The 12,112-nt window shown below is 36.5% G+C and overlaps 1 protein-coding gene across 10 annotated transcripts in view; it reads right to left on the reverse strand.

The window, feature by feature from the left end:
- Nucleotides 1-12,112, reverse strand: part of LOC112057979 (potassium/sodium hyperpolarization-activated cyclic nucleotide-gated channel 2) — a 342,833-nt gene that overhangs the window by 90,968 nt on the left and 239,753 nt on the right. Inside the window, exon 1 of one of the 10 annotated variants that reach the window (XM_024098606.2) lies at nt 182-519. The exons of the other annotated variants lie outside the window; for them this stretch is intronic. Coding sequence (XP_023954374.1) covers nt 182-257 — 76 coding nt within the window. The 5' untranslated portion in view covers nt 258-519. Of the gene's footprint in view, nt 1-181; nt 520-12,112 lie in introns of those variants that run through there. 10 annotated transcript variants of the gene reach the window in all.

Here is a 12,112-nt window from a genome sequence, read left to right on the forward strand (position 1 = left end):
CATATTGTTGTTAACGATCTAAATTAGCCCCGACCACTTGTGTACTTCCATATCGCTAAGGTTCCCAGTTATAAATAGATGGACTACATAGGCAATGCGAGATCAATTTTACAACCAACAAAGTTATTGCAATAATAACAAACGACTGAACGATCGACGTTATCGATCGATGTTTACTCACTTTCGCGGCTGGCCAGCCCACATGTGTACTTCCTTAGTTTATGGAACAGGTAGTTAGTAAAACCCGCACAGCACATATTGAATGTTTTGATTTTGAACTGTTTAAAAATGTCAGCTAGTCAACGTCATTTTTATGCAGTGTCGGCGCAAGCGATCGGGAGAGGTGAGCGCGACCGATCGTGGCACATACCGCAATACAATTGACTAGGCTGCAGTGTACACTAGCCACACTGTTCAATGTTAAGCCACAACACGTTGCCCCCGAAAATGGTAACTTCAACACCATGTGGTAGCTGGCATGGCCCGCCGTACGGCTGCCTGCGCTCGCAACGCACCATGCACTGATGTTTTTTGCGTCTCCGGACACCAATTAAGTCAATAACTGACGAAATGTAAATCGATTAGAGTTATTCTTTGATTATGGATTATAAACAGGGGCCTGTTTACGTGAGTCACCACTGTTTTTGGATTCAGTCGAGTCGTTTCATTTTGCAGCATACTTTTGTAATACTTTCAATCTTTTAACATTATCTATACTAATATCATAAAGAGGAAAGATTTGATTGTTTGTTTCTTTGCATTGAATATGCTCCGAAACTATTGAACCGATTTGTAAAATTATTTCACTGTTAAGAAGCTACACTATCCCTGAGTGCTGTAGGCTATATTTTATTCCCGTGTTCCTACAGGAATGAAACTACGCAGGTGAAACCGCGAGGTTCTGCTATTGATAATATTACGCCTCTTTAGTTAATGTTATTATATATTATATTTTCCTCATCAGTCATAATTTACAACATTAACATTGTAAATACATTTTTAACTTTAGATTTAGACAGTTGCATGCGTATTTACCTATAAATAGATTTGCATTTTTTGCTCCTTGAATTTATGTTTAGTGATTGTAATATTTGTACGTCTGTTGGTAGACCAAATAAAGAGAGATAATAAAATGTTTTCAATGTCATACAACAAAATTTCATTTAAATTTATTTAACATTTTTGTTGGATTTATTCTATTGTACAAGTATTACCTTTATTGGTAAGTACCTAGTAGCATATTTGTAAATAGATTATTATAAATTTATATGTATTGGTTCACTAACAATGCTAACATAGTTATAAGATAAATTTGTTACTAAACTTACTAACTCTTATAGATTAATTTTTAATTCTATGGTGTAAACCGAAATAAAAATTTATTTATTTATTTATTGGTTTGTTAATTTGTTAATTATATTGTATACTATTAATATGATTAGTTTACTGTATACTAACAACGATTATTTTAAACCTATGTGTATATTCAAGTGATTTAATTTATGTTAATGTTAACTAACATAATAAATGTATTTAGTGTTAATTATGCAAATAATATAAGACTTATATAAAATACTAGCTGACGCCGCGCGGTTTCACCCGCGTGGTTCCTGTTCCCGTAAGAATAAGGGTATAATATATAGCCTTCCTCGATAAATGGGCTATCTAACAATGAAAGAATTATTTAAATCAGACCAGTAGTTCCCGAGATTAGCGCGTTCAAACAAACAAACTCTTCAGCTTTATAATATTAGTAGTACACTAGTATGTCACTGTACAGTAGAATGCTTTGCGGTTTTTGGGTCTAGGATTACATCACATTAGGGCAATTTATAGACTCGGTATTGGTTCGTGCTGCATACTTGCCCTGTTTCGACACAATTCCAGTTTAGTATTTATAGCGGAAAATGCGGAAACGCCTAGCATTGCTCCGTCTTTCAGTCAGTCAGTGAACTTTTTTGACCTGAAGATGTTATCTATAAATAGGGATGATGACAGTTTTTTAAATTGTATATAAATTAAGAGTATACTAATAGTTAAGCAATTTTGTAAAAGGAACAGGGTATCTGCGATCATTACTTTCGGAGCTACAGGGATTTAAAGAGGCAGATTTGCGGCGCTGCCGCGGATCACTGAAAAACGCCTCATACAAAATGGCTCGAACTAATGACGTCATAGGCAATGTAATGATGGTTAGATTTGTATGCGCGTTCAAACAAAATTACTAATATCTTTGTTATTTGTGCGTTTATGCTTATAGTTCACATATTAAAAAATGTCACATTTAATGTAAGGAAGCTAAAACTGTGTGAATTTTTATCTAATTACAATAAAATATTTTTAATAGTCACTGACATAGCTCAGCGAGTCGCGAAGCTGAAGTGGCAATGGGCGGGCCACATAGTTCGAAGAGCCGATGGACGTTGGGGCCCCAAGGTGCTAGAATGGCGACCCCGCACCGGAAAGCGCAGTGTTGGGCGACTCCCCACTAGATGGACCGAGGATATCAAGCGGGTTGCAGGGAGCCGCTGGATGCTGGCGGCTCGAGATCGTTGTGCTTGGAGGTCCATGCAAGAGGCCTATGTCCAGCAGTGGACGTCTATCGGCTGATAAGGTAAGAAAGCACGTGAAACTTAGATTATACCTACACAAAGATCATAGAAATCATATGACAATATTCAATACACCTAAGTTAAAAACAAAAACTCAATATGCACTTTATGTGTGTTCATTAAAGTTGCAATTCGTTTGATAGTTAGGGATACAGTAATGAGTATGGATTTTGAAACCGCACGAGATTAAATAATCACGCATTTCCGGCGCAGCTCGTATGCAATACGATCAAATGCGTTCAAATCCTTTTAACGGAACGCGATCATTTCTAAAGCCGAGCCCAGACGGTTATTGTCAATTCGCAAATGAATGTGTTTGCATACATTCACTATCTGAGTTTGATGGTAGACTGAATGACTATTTTAACGGTGATTTTTTTTTAAATACAGTAATGCGATAACTGCTTTATTAGGGACGCAGATCATTTCACCCGCGTGGATCCCGTTCCCGTAGGAATAAAAATATAGCCTATACCCTCCCTCGATGGGCTATCTAACACTGAAAGAATTTGAGGTTACTACAACATTGATGAGTTCCTTAAAGATAAAAGCGCTTGGAGGCCATTGGATCAGCTTCCACCTTCACACAGGAAATAAAACTATAAGAAATTGTAATTGTTATCAATTGTAAATTATAATACTGTATGACTTTTTCAAAAGAGCAACTGTTGAGTTTCTTGCCGGTATCTTCTCAGCCTTCCGAACCTGCCTTCCGAACCGGTGGTAGAATCTTTACAAATAGTCAACGGACGTGTCAAAAGTGCTTGTAAACTGAGCCTACTTGAAATAAATGATTTTTGATTTTTTGATTTTTTTTTTGAATTGTTCAAATCGGACCAGTAGTTCCTGAGATTAGCGCGTTCAATCAAACAAACAAACAAACTCTTCAGTGAATTGTAATACTTCATGGTCTTGGAGAACACGTTAAGTCATCTATCACAGTGATCGCAGACATTAGAAATACTTTCTACAATAGTCTATTATATAATGAAGAATAATGGTGATACTGATATAATTCACTAAAATAATAATTAAACCTGCCTCTTACAATGATATAGTACATTAAGCATTTTTTTTACCGAATGGTATGGTACTGGTATGAAACTATAGTATGGATTTGTTGCTTGAATGATATGGATGGCACTAAAATTATCATAATTATATCATCAGTGGCATATTTCAATGGTCAACCCTATGGGCACAGGCCATAATTATTATATAGGAGAGAGGATTTTGGTGGAACGCTTAAATAGTGGACAATTTTAGTTTTTAATGATACCATAAGTAGTATTCCAGTCAATTTGTACTTTATTATCCAATTAAATCGAGTACCGCTCTGTTAAATTCTAACAAAACAGTTTTAATGTTTGACTGAAACAAAGTTTGTTAGGTCGGGAACAGTTTTAGTTAGCTAAAAAGAGTAATTGGATTCACTTGAAGTTTATGGGGCGCTGGGAAATTGCAGGCAAATACTTGTAAATTAACTGACATAGAAAATATTACGTTTATTAATATCGGTTGTTGAGCATTTGGACTTTTGAAATACCACATTTTGCTAGTTGTTAATGTACCTACTACCTAACTGATTTCCTTTTTTTGACTAACTGACAAAAAGTATTGAGGTTCTCGGTAAATGTGTGTTTGCTTCTTTATGATCATTAATGATGAGTGAATGCCCGCGACTTCGTCCGCGTGGAATTCAGTTTTGTCTGAAATACCGCGCTTTCAAAGTTATCAGAAGGTAGCACATAGGTACGATGTTATTTTTCGCTTTTCACATTATTTTTGTGATTTTGAAGTCGGTTAAATTTTTTTGTTAAAATATTTTTTTTTATACAAAGATAACTTGGAAAATGTCTAATCCAGTGCACCTACAATTTATCCTTCTATCCATACCAGACTCAGTAAACGTAGATCAAGGAGTGGTCGTAATTCAGTTGTTTTTATAGATAACTAGCGGACGCCCGCGACTTCGTCCGCGTAAAAGTCGATGTAAACTTTCAACTACCCCTACCTTACGTTGAAATTTTTCCTGAATTTTCTTTGCTATAAACCTCACGGAGCCCGAGATCTTTCCAACGAATGCAAAACCGTGGAAATCAGCGTCAGGAAGGAAAACCCGACTTATTTTTATATAGTAGAAGATAATTGTTTTTTTTTTCTTTCGTTTATTTTTCAATCTCTCGGGAATAGTTCTTCTTTAGGGGGTGATTACTCTATGTTCATTTTTGTATCAAAAACAATACAAGTACCTACTTATTACATTTTTTTGTATGTTGAACAACTGACATGGACTCAGTTTTAATGAATTATTTAGTAGTAAGTATTCAATGTATATTGGTGATTGGTTTTACCGACTGAGTCATTGCGGGGACTTTTTAAAATTTAATCTTGAAGAATTTCCTTAAAATAAGGTCATAAAGTTTATACTGTCAGTTAATTAACCATTTCTATGGGTTCAATTGTTTATTTCTTATTTTAAAAAATAATTATGATGAGTTTTTAGTACATTTGTATAATACTTATTAAAATTCTTGGTGAACAAAAATCGTAATACTATATCAGCTTATGATATAGTTAAAATTAAACCAAAAACTAAGAAAAAAAATATATTTATGTGGCGAGTAAAGTTAAATTATTGTAATAATATGTAAAATAAACACCATAATTACCGACTCGTATATACATACGCAAATACACATTCCAAAGGATTAACTAGTGTCAGTAAGACATGAGAATAGAATTACATAGATTTTTAAAACTATATAATAATAATATTTTGTTATTTATGAATATTATAGTCATTTATTATTTCACATTTTATGATTTTATATTTTCAAAATGATCAATGGGTTAAATAATTTACTTTACAAAAATCATAAAATAAATCTCGTTAATAATTCATAAAATAATTAGTTACCTGCCTAATTTAATAAGAACACTTGAGTTGAGTTAACTGTTCCGATAGTAGTTTCGGTCATTGGTCTCAGCCTTCCAACACTTTGAGAAGCTTTCGTTTTTATGTTGCACTAGCTGACGCTGCGCGACTTCACCCGCGTGGTCCTCGTTCCCGTAGGAATACGGGGATAATATATAGCCTATAGCCTTGCTCAAAAAATGGGCTATCTAACACTGAAATATTTTTTCAAATCAGACCAGTAGTTCCTGAGATTAGCGCGTTCAAGCAAACAAACAAACTCTTCAGCTTTATAATATTACTATAGATTCCGTTTTGCAAAGTGAGGAGGCGAGCGAGAGGATCTTGGATGTTTAGCGGTAAAACTTTGCCACAAGGCAAAACTTCACAGGACAAACTTGGAGAACAAGTTTGTCATGTGAAGCGACCAGGTCCAGGTCCAGGTCCTGTCCAGGGCAAGCGCATTGTAAGGGTTCATTCACACGAGCGGTAGGTCGTCGGTAGAGTTGCCGCTCGTGTAAATGAACCCTTACAATGCGCTACCTCTGCTACAGTCAACCTGTGGGCAGTGCCGCGCACATATAGTAGGCGTTAGCCCCCATTCGCACGAGAGGTTTTTTAACGGACGTCAAGAAAGCGTTCAAATTTACTGTAAAGTTAAAAGAAGGTCTATTTCGAATGCACAAAATTGAAAATCCAATACTGCTCGAAAAAAAGCGTCGTGTTTTAAAAACCACTGACGAGTAAACAATTGAATAAATTGGGAATGCATTTGTTTTTTTGAACGCTTTTTTAACGTCCGTCAAAAAAACTCTCTTGCGAATGGGGGCTTATACGTTTTAATTGTAGATGTTTTTTTTTAATTCTTTACAAGTTAGCCCTTGACTACAATCTCACCTGGTAAGTGACTGATGATGCAATCTAAGAGGGAAGCGGGCTAACTTGTTAGGAGGAGGATGAAAATCCACACCCCCTTTCGGTTTCTACACGACATCGTACCCGAACGCTAAATCGCTTGGCGGTACGTCTATATCGGTTAAATGGGGGCTTATACGTTCAAATTGTAGATACAAAGTGGAAAATTCGTTCTTTAATATTATACATTCGTATATGACTGATCGTGTGTTGGTCGACCAACATTCGATCAGTTTTACCGGTTGTCCTGCCGTTAGCGCTGCAGGCACGTGGACTTATTGGATGATGAGTGGATAGCATTAGCGGTACAAATAAGGAAAGCAGTAGAACTTCCCCGGACAAACTTTATCACAATAAGTTTTACTACTATGTTGTACGTAGCGTCATTTTGTACGAAAATTCAAAATACCTAACAGCCTAAACGTAATATGTAGATGCTATTATCCTTCCTTGTGGTTTTATCAAGGTTTACTAGCCACAGTGTAAATAAACAACATTTTAAAACTATTAGTTAGGTATAGGTATCTACTATTATTACGAATAAGTAGGCATGTAAAATACCGTTGCGGTTATAAATTCGTCAGCGGATTTATATACCACTAGTTGATAGCCCCGCGGTTTCACTGGTATAGTTCCCGTTCCCTTGAGAATACGGGAATAAAATATAGCTTATGACACTCGCAATAAACGTGACTTTCTTGTGGTAAAATAATTTTCAAAATCAGTTCGGTAGACCCGCAAATTACCACAAACTTTGCCTCTTTACAATACCGTTTTTTCTGTAAAAGACTAAACAGTCTGAGTCCAATCCGAGAGTTGGAAGGTTTGATTCCCGTCCGGTTTGTATTATTTTCGTGTGATTGAAGCCTCGTCGCGTCGTTTCAGTGGTTAATCTATGCGACTTCCGATCACGAGGTCCTGGGTTTGAATCCTGGATCGTTCATTGTAATACCTACTGAGTTTTTCTTCGAGGAAAATTTTTCGTTTTCTCAGCCTGGAGTTGGAAGTTGGTGGTGTTATGTCCCGGTCAATAACATTAACATATTTAGATCTCTCTAATTTTGTGAAACAGGGTGGTGGGTGTAAGCTCCATAACCCCTCTTTCATAAAGAGAGAGACCTGGCCTTGATCGTGGCTGGCCTGGCCGTTAGACTAGACTGATAATGAAGAAACAGTGCACAGTTCTGATGAAAATTCCGAGAAATCGGAAGTACAATCGCCACCTGTGTTGTATTATAATTTTCGTGTGATTGAAGCATAGCATTTATTTCGAGCCGTGATAGCCCAGTGGATATGACTTCTGCCTCCGATTCCGGAGGGTGTGGGTTCGAGTGTGACTCGAGTCTCCTCTCAGAATGAGAGGGGTTAGGCCAATAGTCCACCACGCTGGCCCAATGCGGATTGGCAGACTTCACACACGCAGAGAATCATCTTAATTCTCTGCGTGTGTGAAGTCTGCCAATCCGCATTGGGCCAGCGTGGTGGACTATTGGCCTAACCCCTCTCATTCTGAGAGGAGACTCGAGTTCATCAGTGAGCCGAATATGAGTTGATGACGACGTTATATTTCGCTTAGTTCGAAGAAAAAGGGGAGTAACTATAATTGGTCAACAAAATAAGACGTGTTTAATATTTTTTAAATCCGGGAATAAAATAAACAAACATTAATTTTGCATTATTAGTAGGTCATAAAGATTATAGTATGCGCATTATCATCTGAGTCGTCCGGTCATAAAAGTCAAAAAAGATAGGAATGTGCAGCGCGCCTACCTGCGCACCCTAATTATCGATAAACGGCTACCTGCGCACGTGCTAATGATGAGTCAATAATGATTTGGACGATTCTGATTGGTCGGTTTCTAATGTAATTGCATTGCGTATTTTTTTTGCTATAAATGTGTTTACTGCAATTAAATAAATACATTCATGTGTTACTCGTTGCGCACTATGGATACTAATATATAATAAATTTGGCAGAAGACGAAGATTCTGATGATGAAGACTCAGATGAAGATTAATTTTATTTAGTTAATAATTATATAATATGAAATATGTATTATATTAAATCAAATATTGTTAATTTTTTTAATTTTGTGAACAAGATACGATAATAAACTTTACTTATCGATAATATGTCTTTCATTGTTACACCCTTCACTAGACGGCTCCATAAGACCCATAAGTGCAAGCGAGATAGATATAGAGAAATGATTTATGGCCCTAAGACTCAGTTGTTAATGCTATTAGTATAGTTTGTCTCCTTCAATTACGCGGTCAATCATTTCACTCGCGGTTTCATTTCAAATCTTTATAGAACTTGTAGTACCAGTTCTGTTATATTCTGTGAATTCGTTACACAGAAGTCCAGTTTTAGAACAGTTTGCTAGACGTCAATTTGGATTGATGGGTTTTTAATTTTATAATTGGTTTGCTTTAATGTAATTTTGTTGCCGTTATTAATTTAAAAGCAATTAATTTGTTGAACATATTATACAGCACACTATAGCAGACGCCGCGCAGTTTTGTCAGCGTGGTTCCCGTTCCCGTAGGAATACGGGGATAAAATATAGCCTATAACATTTGGGGATATAGATAGTGTAGCTTCCCTAAAGTAAAAGAAAATATCAAAGTAGTTCCAGAACCTATTCAAAACATACAAGCAAACACTCAAATCTTTCCTGTTGATAATATTAGTATATATTAGACATATCTTTTATTTTGCTGTCAATTTTCAGACTGCTATTTCCTGCTGTTTGGATTCTGGTTGAGTTAAACTATCTTCTAGAAAATCTAAAATCCTAAACTAATCTAAGTCGGGAATTGAACCTTGGACCTATCTCTTGAAAACAAACACAGCATAACCAACTGCAAAAATGTGGTCCCAGAACAGACAATGCTAAAAACAAAAGCTAACTAGTAGGGTGGTAACTAGCCACGGCCGAAGCCTCCCACCAGCCAGACCTGGACAAATTAAGAAAATCTCAATCTGCCCAGCCGGGGATCGAACCCAGGACCTCCGTCTTGTATATCCAACGCGCATACCACTGCGCCGCGGAGGTCGTCAAAAATCTCTAATTTATGTCAACCTTTTTTTTGTCAACTAAGTGCACCAAATGACTGTACTATTAAATAATTTCTGAAATAATTACACGTTAAAGTTCTGATAGCCAAAGAATTAAAAAAAAAACCGTCAATCGAAGACTAAATATGGCGGATGTAATTCACGCTCAAGTTTCCTACTTGTTAAATAATTACTCACGTCTTTGACCGTATAATTTCTAGATAAATGGAACGAATCGATCTACCTAGACCGTTCGCGACGGAAGTGCATGCAAGTCTTAGTTTATGGTCTTATTTTGCTTGGAGCTATGTCTGTATCGTAAAGGGAACAAGATCATTATAATATGGCAGTGGTAGTTTACGATCAAATAGTTTCAATTACTTTTAAATCACGATGAACGGAAATCTATACTAATATTATAAAGCTGAAGAGTTTGTTTGTTTGATTGAACGCGCTAATCTCAGGAACTACTGGTCCGATTTGAAAAATTCTTTCAGTGTTAGATAGCCCATTTATCGAGGAAGGCTATAGGCCATATACTATCCCCGTATTCTTACGGGAACAGGAACCACGCGGGTGAAACCGCGCGGTATTAGCTAGTGGTGTGATATAATTACAATGAGTCTACTCATAAACAATTTACTTTGAGGTAGCCAGGGTGAGCCGTCATAGCACTGGCTTGAGCTCGAGTCTCCTCTTAGAATGAGAGGGGTAAGGCCAATAGTCTACCACGCTGGCCCAATGCGGATTGACAGAGTTCACATACACAGATAATTAGGAAAATTCTCTGGTATGCAGGTTTCGTCACGATGTTTTCCTTCACCGTTTGAGACACGTGATATTTAATTTCTTAAAATGCATACAACTGAAAAGTTGGAGGTGCATGCCCTGGACCGGATTCGAACCCACACCCTCCAGAATCAGAGGCAGAGGTCATATCCACTGGGCTATCACAGCTCAACTCTGAAATACAAATAGGTAATCTAATCCTAATGTACAAAAATAAGTAGGTACTATACATGAAAGAAAATGAGAAATAAGAGATTTACAACATACCGCAAAACGTGATGAAATAATTAATGAATTTCGGGCTTAGTAACTCCTGAAGGTCAAGGGCAGGAGCAAAGTCATCAATAATAATAAAAAATGTAATTTAAAGTTTTTAGACGTATTGTTAGAGTGGTCTAGATTTATTTAGATACTTAAGAAGTTTAGAAGTGCTATTTTTTAAGCTTGACTTCTTATGAGAAGGTTTTTTATTAGTAGGTGATATTAAAATGGATTAATTTGAGGAGTATGTTTTTCATCATTCATCGTCATTAACAATCTTCATTCTGAGAGGAGGTGCGAGCTCACTGTCGAGCACGAGTCTTTCACGAGTCACGAGGATAGGTTCGGCAATATTTTCGCATGTTTTTAAGGCCCTGTTACCTTTTTCATTACTTTTTCCTTTAAACTGATATCGATTTGTGAATGACGAAGCACTCTAGCTTAAGGCTTGAATATAATGTGATTTTAATTATTTTACAAATTCCTAAATAGTATACACACTAATTTTATAAAGGTGAATATTTGTAAGTGTATGTATGTTTATACATCCATCAAACTGAAAAGATTTGACTGAAATTTGGAATGACAACAGACGGGACGGGATTTTTTATCCCGCAAAAATCCATTCCTGCAAGATTCGTGAAAAACAGAATTACACGTGAATACAATAACGGGCATCCCCTAGTAAAAAAAATATTGTGGAAGTGTTTTTTCTAATATGATAAAGTAGATGTTATTTTGTTTACTGAAAAGATGTCACCCGAAAATACTTAGGTAGTTTCAACAATATAAACAGTGATTTAGTAGTTTTTTAAGGTACTACCTAAGGTAGCAATGCCCCTTAATGTTTTAAATTCCGGTATCCGCTTTCAAACATACTCAACAACTAGTCATAATAATTAAAAGGATACGTGAATCGTGGCGAGTCGCAAAAAGCAGCTAAAGGAAACGACCTTGCTGCGTTGGCCGTGGCCTTTGTTTTTTTAGGAAGTTGTGAAAATACTCGTACTTTGACCCCACCGTTATATTATATTGATCTGATGACCGATATGGTTGATTCAATAGTAAAAGTAGATAGGTAATTGCTAATTTTGTTTCGTAATTTGCTTGTAACCTTGGCTTCGCTTGAGTGATTGTCTCTATTTTGGATTGATACCTGTAAGGTCTGTTTCTTTCGTAATTACGGTTGCACCCGCGTGGTTCCCGTTCCCGTAAGAATACGGGGATATTATATAGCTTATAGCCTTCCTCGATAAATGGGCTATCTAACACTGAAATAATTTTCCAAATCAAACCAGTAGTTCCTGAGATTACCGCGTTCAACCAAACACACAAACAAAATCTTCAGCTTTATAATATTAGTATAGATATTTTTACACATGATAGGGCACAAGAGGAAAGGAAAGCCAAAGAAAAGATGGTTGGAGCGTGGAAAAGAGGACATGTGTGTTAAGGGAGTGGATGTGTTGACGAGTAATAGTGACGAATGGAGGAGATTGACATAATTATTTGCCTAGGTAAAGCAGATGATGATGATAATCCTATAATCCTGTGAGT

The sequence above is a fragment of the Bicyclus anynana genome, chromosome 20 (genome assembly GCF_947172395.1).
Source record: "Bicyclus anynana chromosome 20, ilBicAnyn1.1, whole genome shotgun sequence".
Taxonomy (NCBI): Eukaryota; Metazoa; Arthropoda; class Insecta; order Lepidoptera; family Nymphalidae; genus Bicyclus; species Bicyclus anynana.